Genomic DNA, 14,241 nt, shown 5'->3' with positions numbered 1-14,241 from the left:
ACAAGGACCCAGTGCAGCCAAAAAAAAAAAAAAAAAGAATACAAGTATTTCTTTCTCCTTTTCCTTTCCTCCTTATTTGTCCAGTTCCTGAGAATTTTTCTTGGGTAACTTGTTACCCAGAACAGTTGGAATTTTCTGGAACTCTAAACTTTGTAGGGTGGACTGTGACCTCTGGTGTTGCTTTCCAGATGGAGCTGCAAAGACCCCTGAGAATTCCCTGTTTCTGGCTTAGCACTTACTTTCCATACTTTTCTCTTTAGATTTGTGTTTTCCGATCCTGCCGAGCATTCCAGTTTCTAGGCCCTGTGCTCAGGCCCGGGCTGGCAGCCCTGTGGGCTAAGCAGGCCCCCCTGCTCCCCTGGCAGTCCTTACCAGCAGGTGCCAGCAGGTGGCAGGCAGAGCACCACAGCGCCCCTGGCCTTTAGCGAGGCTCTTCTCTGGAGAGCAGCCAGAATCAGAGCCTTTGGACCCTTCCCAGGGACCTGCCTCCTAGCAACAAGCCTAACCCTGTGCGGTGGGTGGGTTGCCCAGTCCATTTCTCCCACCTAGTCCTGCAGCCATTTCTTAAATGGGTGAGCAGTTTAAGATCACCAGTAGCGGCCTTGAGTCGGGCTTTGAGGCCACACCCCAGAATGACAGCCTGGGGCCTCCTCCCCGTCCAGGAACTAGCCGGAAGGATTTACATACCATGGCCTGGGAAGGCTTCATTTTCCTTAATTGTAGGGCCCTACTTCCTGTCCCTTTCAGCCAAATCTCCCACACCTTTCCCATGACCTGGGAGGCCCCCAGAACAGGCTCTTACTCACCACCCTCTACTCACCCTGCTATATGGTCTAGGGGAAAAAAATGAGCCAGAGGTTTGAGGATCCCTGGGGCAAAAGTGCTAGGATCCCGGAACTGCCTTCTTTAGGGGCAGGAACCCCTGGAGACCAGCTGGGCCCAGGGCTTGGGCTGATGGCACTACCCCTCCCCCAACTCTAGATTTGTGTCCCCTTGAATCCCAGTTTCTCTGTGGCTCGCTCAGTCTGTTTCTCACAGAGACCTGCCCAGCGCCTCCTTCAGGGCAGGGGGCTTGCCCTTCTGTGTAGGGGAGACACAGTCTGGCTTTTCCAGGGGAACTGGGAGGAGGAGGGAGGGCACAGATCGTGGGAAGAGGGAGGAAGTGGCAGCTGGATGGTGACTGGTGGCCTCTCCCAGCCACTCCCCCATACCACCCTGCAGGAGACCAGTGCTGTTTGGGGTGTTAGCAGCACTGGGGTGGAGGTTGCCCAGGAGCTGCGCTCCTGGAGCCCCAAAGCTCTCCTGCTCCTAGTTTAGGCCCTCAGATCTTTAGGGACGGTAGGGCTTCGTCAGGCTGGCGTGGTGCGATGGGGACAGAGGGGGCGGGGACCTCCAGGCAGGGAATTGCATCCAGTTCCCTGCCAGGGAGGCCAAGGTTTCCGTAGTCATCCTGCGCCCCAGTGTGGTTAACCCGAGTGCAGGACAGAACTTGCAAGAAGACCCAGGGTCAGGCCCCTGCTGGTGAGAGCCCCAGGGTGGGGTGTAGGGGCCTAGGGGGGTTGGGGGAAGGGCTGGCAGGAGGCCATCCTCTGTGAGCGCCCCAGGGTCATTTCCCAATGCAGGGATTTGCAGACGCTCCCCATTGGCTTCTCATCCCCTGGAACCAGGAAAACAAAAGGAGGAAAGAGCTGGCAGGGCAGTGACTGGAGCTTGATCCCCTCCAGCACCTCAGTGGCTTGAGAGCCTGTCTCAGGGTCACGTTCTGGCCCTGCCACTCTCTCCTTGACCTTTTTTTTTCCCCCAAGTATTTCTATTTTCTTTTATTATTTAAAAATTTTTTTATTGGAGTATCATTGATTTACAATGTTGTGTTAGTTTCAGGTGTACAGCAAAGTGACTCAGTTATACATATATCCATTCTTTTTTAGATTCTTTTCCCCTATAGGTCATTACAGAGTACTGAGTAGAGTTCCCTGTGCTATACAGCAGGTTCTTATTAGTTATCTGTTTTATATACAGTAGTGTGTACACGTCCATCCCAATCTCCCAATTCATCCCTCCCCAACACCTCTTCCCCCTTGGTAACCATAAGTTTGTTTTCTACAGCTGTGACTCTATTTCTGTTCTGTAAATAAGTTCATTTGTACCATGTTTTTAGATTCCACAAATAAGCAATATCACGTGATACTTGTCTTTCTCTCACACTTTACAACCGTATTGTGAGGTAGGCCAGGAAGCCCAGGCCCCGAGAGGGCCACACAGCCAGTGAGCGGGACCCGAACCCAGGGCTGCTCCCTCCTGTGCTGCCACCAGCCACACTGAGGTGTCCTCTTGTCAAATCTAGGGAGAAGCAGGGACCATCATATTCCTTTCACAGGTGGGGACGCTGAGGCCTCGTGAATAAAGGTGCTTCAGTGGGTGGGGCAGGAGGTGGTGAGGAAAACTTCGCAGTTAAAACCCAAGTCCTGGGAAAGAAACATGCTGGGCATTGGGCCTGGCAGCCTCTGAGCTCTGCCCGGAAGCCAGATTGAGAAAGAGGCCTGGAGGCGAGGCTCCGAACCTTGGACGGCCAGCCCAGCTCAGCCAGGCTGAAGCTGCCGGGAAAGCAAAGACGACGGGGCACCGAACTGACTCAGTCCTCCACGAGCCCGGCCCCAGCTCGCACCTGCCGTGTGGGCTCTGCTGCCCTTGTCCGTGCCTGCCGGCGAGCCAGCAAGGCCAGGCGGTACCACAGCAAGCCCGGACCTGCTGCCCGCTGCCGCCTGTCCACTGCCCACCTGCCTGTGGAATCTGCCTCTTCCTCCCCTCCCCACAAAGCAGGAGCCGTGAATGACCAAGAGTTCAGCTCTGGGCAGGAACCAAGTGTGAGCCTTCACGTGTACGGAGAGCAGGCTGGTGGGATGGGCAGAGGGGTGAAGGCGCCCTGCTTCTCCTTCCAGGCCTCCCTTGGGGCCTCACGGCCTCACGACCCTCCCCACCCCATGGTGTGCAGAGTGGGGGCCGTGTGGGTGGGACTGCTGGCGCACCTGCCGTGAGCAGGGCCGTGGGGTGGTCAGGGCAGCCCTCCGGCTGGAGGGTCCCCATGCAGATGTAACTCCACGTGGCTGTGAGGGGCGGGGCTGAGGGCACCCCCTCCACCTCCATCCCCCTCAGGGGCCCGAGAGTCACTGCGATAGCGTCTGGGTCCCTCCCTTCCTCAGGTTTGTGGGGCCAGGGGACCCCAAGCAGAGGCCCTGCCTGAGTCTGTCCTCCGTGGGACCTCGGGCAAGTCACTCAGCTTCGTCAGCGGCTGATAATGAACTGGACAGTCCGGTATTTTAGCTTCCTGTCTATAAACACAAAGGCCCATAAGTAGCCTTTAATCTGGAATACAGTTCTCGACTGGAAAAACTATTTTATAAACGAGGCAGCGACATTTCCTGGTGCAGGTAAAGCGTCCCGAGGCGGCTGGACACGGCAGGCAAGGAGCGCCTGGTAGAGCGCGACATGGGGGCTTGGAAGTAATGTTTGCTGCAGCCACTATCACATCCCGCGTGCAGATTCCCGCCTCAAGTGCAGGCTTCTACAGAGCGTTCTGGGCCAAGAGCAACTGGTGGGGGGCGGGGGGGACCCTAGTGTGCAGGGAGATCACCGGGGTGGCCTTTCCTACAACATGCTGCACAGCCATTCTATGGGAAAGCAGTTTCTAGAAAAAAATAGATACAATAAAAGCTTCACAAATAAAAAGTACAAATTGGGTGAAATGTTCAAAGATGTAATTCTTTTTTCGTTTCTTTTTTTTTTAAAGGAACTCCTTTATTTATTTATTTGTTTATTTTTGGCTGTGTTGGGTCTTTGTTTCTGTGCGAGGGCTTTCTCTAGTTGCGGCGAGTGGGGGCCCCTCTTCATCGCGGTGCGCGGGCCTCACTATCTCGGCCTCTTTTGGTGCGGAGCACAGGCTCCAGACGCGCAGGCTCAGTAGTTGTGGCTCACGGGCCTAGCTGTTCCGCGGCATGTGGGATCTTCCCAGACCAGGGCTCGAACCCGTGTTTCCTGCATCGGCAGGCAGACTCTCAACCACTGTGCCACCAGGGAAGCCCAAAGGTGTAATTCTTAAAACTATTTTTTCCACTGCTGATGGTGTTTGGGGATCATCTGACTGTCCAGCTTTTCACTTAAAATACTTAACATTTATACCTCATTTTTATCTGAAAAAGAAAAAATTGTGTAGGACTTCCCTGGTGTCCCCACCAGGGACACCCCTTCCCAGGAGGTCCCCACCCCTGCCCACCTGCTTGGAGGTTACCCTGGCAGGGCCTCTCCAGGCTGATTCCACCCCAGTGCCCCCCTACTCCACTCCAGGCCTGAAGCAGGGTAAGACCTGGGAGGATGGGACAGAGCTGAGCCCTTAGGCCCACTCTACAAGCTCTCCTGGAACGCTCAGCTCTGCTCACGGGGCAGACGGAGGGGCCAGCCTGATCCATCCCCCTACTCTCCCGCAACAGCACCCCTTCCCCACGCTGCAGCCTCAGGACTCCAAGCTTCACGCTTCTGCTTCCTGACACTCTGCCCGTGTGTCCACAGCCGCCTCCTCTCAAGGCCTGACCCAAGGCCCCAGGAAGGACTCCTCTACCCCAAGGGACAGAGCACTCTCGGTAGAACTCAGAAAACCCTCCTTCCAGAGAAGGGTCAGGGAGCTGGTGTGGAGGAAGATCCGGGGTGCCCACCTGTGACCTTCCATCACCCAGGAGCCGGCTCCACCCGGAAGCAACAAAGACCATCACCTCTTAGAGGGGCTCAGATGATTGTACTTTATTGATGTGTGAAGAGAGGCGAGGGCTTTCCAGTTAAAATATTTAACATTTACACCTGTACACATACACATGTCCCCCCTTGGGGAAGGGCGAGATGGCTCTGAACACAGAGGAAGGGGGGAGGAGGAGAGGGTGGGGCAGAGTGCCCTTGACCCTGCAGGAGCGATGGGATAGGAGCACAGAGTGGGACGGAAGTGGAAGTGGGTTATTAAGAAGCATCTTGCTTACTAACATGAAGCCCCGTGCCCGCTAGAGCACGGACGAGGCCTCATTGGCTTAGAGGAGGGCCCACGGAGGGCGGGCACACGGTGCCCAACGAGCCGGCCAAGGCCGGCATCCCAGGGACGGGGCGGAGGTGGGGGGCCGTGCAGAGGGCCCCCAGCCCAGGCCTCTGCTCCCCGCTGCCTCCCTCCCCGCCCTCTGAGAGGAAGGAGGGTTTGGGCCTCAGCCACGGACTGACAGCCGTTACCGGCAGCGTCTCCTTGAACTACAGACACAATGTGCATCAACAGGGCGATCGCTCCTGACCCCTTGGCGGACGCCTAGAGGTGCCAGAACCAATCCTACAGTATCTTTGGTTTGTGGGTTCTCTTCCCTACTCGAATCCTCCCTCTGCGCAGCCTCCAGGCTGGGGCCGGGGCTGGGCTGCTCGAAGGCTCAAAGCCCAGCCCGGCAGCCCTCGGAGGCCGGAGGTGCTGCCCGGGCGGCTGGCCGGCTTACTCGCTGTGGTGCTGGGACTTGTAGGAGAGGATCTCGGCGGCCAGCTGCTGGGGGTCCAGGAGCTGCGGGAAGCGCCCCATCACAGCCTCCACCAGGTGCGGGGGGAAGACGCCGCACAGCTTGGTGTACACGCTGGCTCGCTCCTTGGCTAGGCTGCCCGCCCCGCCCCAGGGGCCCCTGTCAGCCCCTGGGCCCGGCACTCGGGGCTCCTGCAGGACTGGGGTGGTTGGGGGCAGCTGGTACGGCTCAGACCAGTACTCTCGAGGTGGAAAGGCAGCTGGCGGGGGTGCGTAGTCAGCAGGGACGCTGAAGTGGCCAGCACCCACGGCCCGGCCGAAGGCAGAGAAGGCCGGAGTGGTGGGGAGCTCGGCCCCATAGGGGCGGTAGCCGGCATAAGGGCCCCGAGGTGGGCCCGGCTCAGCAGGGCCGCCTCCTCGAATCCCCCAGAGTTCTGACATCTGGCTCTCCAGGGAGCCAATGCCCGAGTCCAGGCAATCCTGGGAGGTATACGGGAGAGAGTCCAGGGTCTGCGGGAACCAGTCCGAGGGCCCAAAGCTGCTGCCACTGCCCCCACTAGGTGGGAGGCTCCTGCCTGCTGGGTTGAAGGTCTGTGTCAGGCCTTCCCGGGGGGTTCCCGGGGATGCCTGGGCCCCCAGCTTCTTCGCATCCGGGCTGCACTGCTCGTGCTCTGTTGGCAGAGAGCCGGGCTGAGAGGAAGGTGAAGGCCGCCGGCCACTTTTCTCCTTGCTCGGCGGCCTGGGGGGCGAGAGGAGGGCGTTGGCACGGAGCTCGTCAGCCACAGAGCGCTGGGGCCGGCTTGGCCGCTCGGGGTGGAAGAATCGGCACTTGATCCCATAGGTGCATTTCCTCCCTGGGAGAGAATTAAGGAGGGCTCTCAGCCGGGGGGGCTCTAGAACCAGGGGGTGGGAGACGGAAGTGGGTAGCACAGGAAACATGGGGTTGGGGGTCCCCGAGAGAAAGAACGTGGGACGCAGCCCGACTCGGGCAAGAGAGGAAGGGGATGGCGTGAGCAGGGCCCTGGAGGGTGGAGCTGGGGGTCTTACCATAGGGACACGGCTGCTTCCTGTGCTCGGCCATGAGTGGCTTCTTACGCAGGAAGTTGTCCAGGCTCGGCCCGTGACGGCCCAAGGGGTCATCAGGGGGCATGAACCTGTGGAGGAGGTGCGAGACATGAAGGGGGACTTCCCAGTGCCGACGAGGGGGCAGGACAGGAAGCCTCGATAGCACGGAGAGGAGGGCAGCTCCTAAAACTGGTGTCTGCCCAGCAGGACATCCCTGGGCTCTCGGGGGTACTGTCCCAAGGGAGTGGAGGAGGTCCCAGGCCAGAAGGCCGCAGCCATGGGCGCCTTTAGGGCGACTCTCCTCCTGGGAGCTCGCAGAGGCCGAACATCTGAATCTAAGGCTGCATCCGCTGGCCTCTGGTCAGAGCTTCGGTGCTGGCGAGTGGAGAGGCTCTCTTGGAAGCACTGGCCACCCTGTGCCACATGCTCCTTCTCCATCCCCCAGATTAGAAAGCCCCAGTCTGGCCCCAGCCTGACCCTTCCTAGTGGGGCCTGCTGCCTGGGCCCGAGGCCACGGCCCTGCAGCAGAGTTGCCCCAGCTCCACCCCTCCCACAGGCACCTCCCGGCGTTGTCGGGAACGTACTTGTCGTTGACGAAGGAGTACATGAGCAGCCGCTCCTCGATGAAGCGCTTCCACTCCTGCCGCTCGCCCTGGAGGTCCCGGTAAGTGTCATTAGAGACCACGATGCCATCGGACTCGAAGGCCAGCTTCACGATGAAGCGGTCGTCATAGCAGACCACGCGCTTGCCGCCCACACGCCTCGACGGCGTGAACACCAGGATCTTCTTCTTCTCCAGGTCCCGCAGGATATGCTGGTCTGGGAGGCAGCAGGGGCGCAGGTCAGGGCCCAGCCTGGACCCAGAGCCAGCTCGCAGGGCTCCCTGAACCCCCGGTTGCCGGACACAGGGCTCTCAACTCCAGGGTCGCGGGAACAGGAAGAGGCTCTGCAGAGGCCACTGCTGAGGCCCAGCCCCTCGCTGGGCCTGGCGCCTAGTTTGCTGCCCAAAGACCAAGGACCCCGGAGAACAGGCTGGCAGGTCCTGCTCAGGGAAGGCTCCTCAGTAGAGCTGGGCTGCCTCTTTCCCGCTCCTGGACACCAGGCCTGGTCGCGCCCAGCCTGTTCTCGAGGGATCTAGGAATGAGCCGCGGCTTGAGCTGGGGTCAGAGGAGTGTCTCAACCAGGACAGAAGGACCCACCCAGAAGGGGCTGCTTCTCTTGGAACGGGCGGCCCCAGCCAGCCTGCCCCCACATCTCAAGACTTCCAGGGAAATAAACTCAGGCTCTCCTCCCGAAGGCTGGGGCTCATGTAAGAGCAATGGTGGCAGCTGGCGCTTGCTGTGTGTGTGCCAGGTGCTCTTCTGAGCACCTACGTGCATTAACCCGTGTGATCCTCACAACCAACCCTGCGAGTGTATCAGATCCTCACCCCATCCCGCGTCTCAGATGAGGGGCAAGTGGCTCAGAGCCAGAAGGGACTGAGCCAGGATTCCAGAGCCCAGGGGCTTAGCCGCCACACCACGCCGCCCCTGTGCCGTTGGGGACATGGCAAGAGCACGCCACCATTAGGTGAGGGAGGTGCCCAGGACCCGGAGGCAGAGGTTGCCCAAGGTGATCTCCAAGGGCCGCTGTTCAGAGCAGGGATGCTGAGGACAGCAAAAGCCAGGAAAAGAATGCCGGTCCCTGCTTGGGATCTAGAAGCTGTTGCTCACGCCCAAAGGGTCTCTATTGAGAACAGGGGCTCCTGGGGCAGGGAGACCATGCCCCTTCAGAGGTGCCACTCACCTGTGATGGGCACATCGGGCCGAGGCTGCTCCTTCCTCCAAGATGGTACAAACACTGTGATGTCTGTGTGGCCTCGCTCCAGAAACCAGTTCACTGCCAGGAGGATACCCCGACAAGAGAAGACCTCCTTGTTCCCGTGGCTGGGGAGGAGAAGAGGACGGGGTCGGCCTGCTGCTCCCAGATCCGCACAGGAGGGAGGTGGGTTGCACTCCAGCCCCTGCCCTGGTCGGCGGAGCTGCTGGGCTCAGCCCCCTGCCTTCTGGCCGGGGGCCTAGGGCCTGTATTCCCTGCTGGTTCCCACACTGCCAGGGATGGCCAGACCCGGGGCTTTCCCTGAGGTTCCGTCTCCTGACAGTGAGGAAACGCCCAGGAATCTGGCAGCACTCGCTTCCCACATGGGGAAGGGTCAGGCCGTTTACAACACACCTGGGGGTGGGGGAAAGGCACTGGGACCATGGGGACACAGATACACACAGGCTGACTGAGTCACCACCCCTCCCTCGCCGGCTCGGCAGGGCTGGGGGTGGGTGCTGGGAAGGAGAAACCAGATTGCTCCGGATTAAAGTTGGATTACAGTTCAGTCCTGCTCAAACCGCAGGGGCTGGGACTGAGGAGGGCGAGGGACACAGGGCAGGAGGCAGCTGTGAGGCCTTCCGTTCTGAAAGGGAAAGGAATTGCTTTTCCTCTGACTGCCAATTCCCCAAAACGCCTGGACTCCCTGTTCTCTTCTTGCCCTTTTGGAGAAGGCATGACCCGAGGCAAAAAGATCGTCTGGAAGACTCTGGGGACTCTGCCAGCAGGAGAGCTGGGAAATGGGACATCCCAGGGCCGTGGACCAGACCTCACCCCATCCAAATGCGGCTGGGCCCAGACGCAAGCCCTGAGGTTGCTCTGGCTCAGCCTCTCTGTCTGAAAAATGGGCCGGGTGGTCTGCAGCCTCCTTAAGAAGGGCCCATGTCAGTGTGACAACGTTCCTGTTTTCTTGAGGCCAAAGACAGTCCAACAAAGTGGAGGTTCCAGCTGGCTTCCTGGGAATGGAAGGGGGCTCCCAGGTAATACTGGGTGTCATGGCAGGGCTCCAGGACCAGGCTAGGGGCCTGGAAGGGGTCAGCTGGGGCTCTCACCCCGACAGTCCCTGCCCCTCAGCGAACAACTGAGACTCTCATTATTTGGCACATAAAACAGAATAAGCGTTATGCAAAAGAGGCAACTCCATGGCCAACCACATCCTGTGGCTGGCTTGGGGGCGGTAATAGCTGGAGCCCCAAGAGAAGTAGAAAGGGAGGTAGGGTAGCTGGCGGGCACAGAGGCTGTCTGGGAGTGAGGCGGGGGGCTCCCAGGGCTGAAGGTCTCCGTAAACTGTAGGTGAGGCAAAGTCCAGCCGGAAGGTAGGGCTCATTCCCACCAGGTGGGGCCTCCCTGCCATCTGCCGGCCTGCTTATAATAAAAGTTAACATTTACTGAGAGCTGTGAGGCAGGCCCTGATCTCCATGCTCAATACTGAATCACCAGCAAGTCTCTGAGGAGGGTACTATCATTAAAGGCCCACCCCACTTTTTTTTTTGCTGTGCTGCGTGTCATGTGGGATCTTAGTTGACCGACCAGGGATTGAACCCGAGCCCCCTGCATTGGAGGTGCACAGTCTTGACCCCTGGACCACCAGGGAAGTCCCACTTGCCCTTTTATTCAGGTGTGGAAACTGGTCCACAGAGGGCAACCAGTTGCCAGCATCACACAGTAGCAGCGGTCCCACCGAAATGCAGACCCAGAGGCTGTGCTCATAGCCACCACGGGTGTTGATGCTACGACAGTACAGAGACAAGTGCCAACCCTGACAGCAGGCCCAGAGCGGGGATGGGTGGGTACCAAGCACCTGCTGGAGGCCAGGTACGTGGCACACCTCCTTGCTTCATCCTTACAAGGCTCTGAGACTCGTCGAAGGTCCCCTGGCTACTGGTAAGAGGCAGAACTTGAACCCACATCTGGGGGTACTGGATTGCCCCTAACAGAAGAGCTGAGGTTTATTTAGGAAAGAAAAAAGCTCCCGAAGTTGAGTGTGAACAAACTGTTCAGAGGGTGGGGCAGGCTGGGAACAGGGAAAACCATGCACCTGGCAAACTCCTCTCCTCTGTCAGGACCCAGGTGAGGTGTCACTGCCTCTGAGAGGCCTTCCCTGACCTGGCAGGATGGGTCAGGTCCCAGGTCTGTCTTCGCAATGCCCAGTGCTTCCCCCTGCCCTAGGCCTTCTGTCTCCCCAGAAATGTGGGGATGGGATCATCTCTGCCTTGGATCCCCGTCTCAGGTACGCAGTCTGCACATGCATTTACCTGCCTCCTTCTACACACACGTGTGTACCAGCATATGCCCCATCCCAGGCCAGCACCTGCAAGCCCTGGGACTTCATGGGACACCGGGGCTTCCAGGACAGTGTACTGCTTCTGGGCAGCAGAAACCCTGGCTGGGGACAAGTCTGCTCTCAGCCGCCCTAGCCCCCAGAATATCCCTTAAGCAGGTGGTCAGAGCCTTAGTCTTGGGAGAAGTAGAACACATGTTCCAGTCCCTTGAGTCAAGCCCAGATCCTGCCCTCCCAAGCCAGGAGTGCCTCTCTACAGCTAACTTTAGACCCCCTTCGCTGCTGTGGAGGAAGCTGTGCTGGCACGGGAAAACCAGACATCCTCCCATCCCACACCACAGTCCTGTCGGCCCAGAAGGTCAGGGCCCCTCAGCCTGTCTAACGAGACTCCGGTAAGATGTGCGATTCCGTAGGAGACTCCAGCTCAGCAGCTCCCGCCCTAGGGCACAGGGCAGGGCCAAAAGGCAGGCTACCCAGGTGAAAAGATCTGCCTGGGCCGGGCCCAGCTAGTGGAGAAAAATTCCCTTAGAAGGAAACAGAGGTGAATTTCCCCACGATTTGCATATGGCAGGGGCTGGCCCGCCAGCCCTGGGCGGGAGGGGGCAGGAGGGCAGGAACCCTGCAGCAGCTGAGACAGGAAGTTTGAGGCTGGAATTCCCCTCCTGCTACTGCCCCAGCTCAGAAAGCCCCTGCGGCTCGGCCTCTGGCCACCCACTGCATCACCTGCCCCTCCTCCCGCCCAGGCCCCTCCTCCTTCTGCCGGGACACAAACACACACAGCACATGGCTGCCCCCGGGGCTCGGCGCTACTGGCCCAGCCCCTGGAGGAGGGAGCCACTGACTGATCCCAGCCAAACACTGCTGAAAGGGATCCCCTAACTCTCAAAGCACACACCGGGACCAGCGGCCGCTGGCCTGTGGATGCCAGCTTTCCTCAATTTCCACCTAGGCTCCGTCCATTTCAGAGATGGGAAGACTGACTGACCCAAAAGTGGCTGGAAGAGGGCCACCTGCACACCTGCTGAGCTGGGCCAGGACCAGTCAGACAGCTGAGCTGGGCCAGGTGGGCCAGGTGTGGGAGGGGCAGAGGGGGCAAAGGCCTAGAGGCCTTAGGCAGCCCACCTGAGAGACCTCAGGGAAGCCAGGGGAGGAGCCCTTCCCACTCCACACCTGTGTATGGGATCTCCCCATCCACACCCACAGGAACCTTTCCTTGTGAACCATCCACCCAACCCTGACTCACCAGCCTGCCTTGAAAGGACTGGGAGAAAGCAGGGCCAGAGGGCAGGGCCTGGATGGAAGGGAAGTCTGGGCTCCCTGGGGTCCGCGGCAGCCCTCCCGCCACCCCTCCCCTCCCCCCCCAACCCCCCCGAGCCTGCGTAGGGGAGAGGTGGGATGGTTATGGGGCTGAGTCCTGGCTCTGGCCCCTGGGGAGCCCTCAGAGCCCAGGCCAGCACAGGTGGCTCCAGCAGAAGTGACCCAAGTCACTGCTCCCCTGGAGCCAAAGGATCAAGCTACCCACCCACACCCCTGACGTAGAGCCAGATCCTCAAGGTTACTCTTGGTCACAGCTGCAAAGGCCTCAGTAGCTGGGCTCGCTTGCATGGGAGCCCAGGTCTGGGACAAGGCCTCAGCAGTCCCAGACTCTGAATAATAGTAACAATAACAACAACTACTACTGATTAATGAGCCCTTACTTCTCTCCAGGTTCTGTGCATTCACTCCTCACAACCACCACTTGAGGGGGTGGGTTATCCCCATCTCATGGAGGAGGAAAGAAGGCTCCTATGTAGTAAGCTGGAGCCCAGTCTGGTCCCTCTTGAAGAGCATAAGGTAGCTCTGGAGACAGAAGGACCTGAGTTCGAATCTTTGCTCCGGCACTTACCAGTCGTGTGACCCTGAGCAACACTTTGAGCTCCCTCAAACATCCCTAAAACCCACTTCCAAGAAGCCATGAGGATTAAGGGAGCCTCCTGGCACACAGTAGGGCCTCCACAAAGGGCTTTCCCTTCCTCTAGACCAGTCTGGAGAAGAGGTCACACTCCTTTCTGAAATCCTCTCTACCAGAGGTGCAGAGACACACGGCCACAGTCTTGGCCACAGAAGTGACATGTACCTCATGGCCACGTTGCTCCCATCGATGACCACAGGCCTCAGGTCACTGCCCTCCTTGTCCTCCTCGGGGGGAGAGGGCTCCAGGATGGGGGCCTTGGGGTTGCCCCCGCCCCGGGGGACCAGAGGCAGCTGAGGGCAAGGGTCCGGCGATGCCTGGCGCTCCCGCTCGGCCGCTGACCCATGTTTCACCAGCTCGCCCAGCACAGTGTTGGTGTCTGCCTGGACCCCCAGCTTCTGCAGGACACTGTGGATCTCAGCAGATGAGTAGCCCAGCTTCCGGAAGAAGTCAACCTTCATCTGCAGCTCTGCAGTCCTTGCCTCCTCAGCCGTGGACTCCTGGGCCGGCCTGGGGGTCCCTCGGCAGCTGTGGCCGTCTTCAAGCTCCCACAGACTCATGGTGGGGTGGCTTCCTGGGTGGGCCTCTCTCTCCACCGGCCACTCACAGCTCAGACTGGTGGAAGGCACTTGTCACAGCTCCTGTATGACAACCATGAGGGTTAGGGGTGCGGAATGGCTCTCTCTCTCTCACCCCTCTCCTGACCCCGCCCCATCCAACAGGATGAGACCACACGGACTGGTGGCAGTATGCAAAATGCAAAGCCATCTTCCGTGTTGCCTCTGTTATCCTCTCAAAAGCCTTCCCAGCTAGGGAGCATCATTCCCATAATACAAAGTTGGAAACTGAGCCACAGACGTTACGAACTTGCTCTAGGTCATCCAGCTGTTAGCTGATGGCGCAAGGACTTGAACTTAGGCAGTCTGACCCCTCCTCCCACCCCAACCCCAGCCCCCCGCCAACCCAGGGGACCCAGAAGTCTTGGGAGGCCTCCGAGGACCTCGACGCGCCCCGACAGCTGCGGGGCGGGGCTCTCAGATGGAAACCCACTGGGTTGGAACTGCGTTGTGGGGGGGCTTCCCCCTTGAAGCCATCGCCTCCTCCCGCCCGCCTGCCCAGTGCTCGGAGCCCAGGCCAGGAGGCGCGGGGCCCGTGGCCGGACTCCCGGACCGGGGGAGGGGAAGTTTCCGGGGTGACCCACCAGAGAGAAAAGTTGCTGGGAAACTCTGGTTGGCCTCCGGGCTCGGTGACGCTTAGGGTGTCCCGGCCCAGAGCCTCGCGAGCGCTGTCTTCCTCCTCCGGACCTCGGTCTCCCTACCCCCAAGATCCTCCGACTTGGACTAAGTTGGGAGGATCCTGGGGGTAGGGGAGGCCGGAGCCGACTGGCCCCACGTCCCTCCCGCTCAGGTCAGTCCCAGCCAAAGCCCTTCCCATCCGCTCCTCCGCCCTCCCCCTAAGCCCGCACTCGCGCCCCATCCCCGTCGCGCGCGCCTCACCCTGCCGTGCGCCAGCCGCAGCCGGCGGCATCTCCATGGGGCCGAGTCCCGGGGGCAAGGC

At 59.8% G+C, this 14,241-nt stretch overlaps 1 protein-coding gene across 1 annotated transcript; it reads right to left on the bottom strand.

Annotated features, from left to right (window-relative positions):
* Positions 1-4,776: 4,776 nt before the first annotated feature.
* ZC3H12A (zinc finger CCCH-type containing 12A) lies at positions 4,777-14,222 on the bottom strand. Its single transcript, XM_060003871.1, has 6 exons — positions 14,181-14,222; positions 12,850-13,325; positions 8,381-8,520; positions 7,180-7,414; positions 6,578-6,684; positions 4,777-6,384 (listed from the first exon to the last, which is right to left on the bottom strand). Exons 2-6 carry the CDS (start codon positions 13,242-13,244, stop codon positions 5,510-5,512), a joined length of 1,752 nt encoding a protein of 583 aa, XP_059859854.1. The 5' UTR covers positions 13,245-13,325; positions 14,181-14,222; the 3' UTR covers positions 4,777-5,509.
* Positions 14,223-14,241: the final 19 nt, after the last annotated feature.

This window comes from Delphinus delphis, chromosome 1 (genome assembly GCF_949987515.2).
Source record: "Delphinus delphis chromosome 1, mDelDel1.2, whole genome shotgun sequence".
NCBI classification, from domain to species: Eukaryota; Metazoa; Chordata; class Mammalia; order Artiodactyla; family Delphinidae; genus Delphinus; species Delphinus delphis.
Note: the sequence above shows the minus strand (reverse complement) of the source record. Positions and strands in the feature narration are given on the sequence as shown.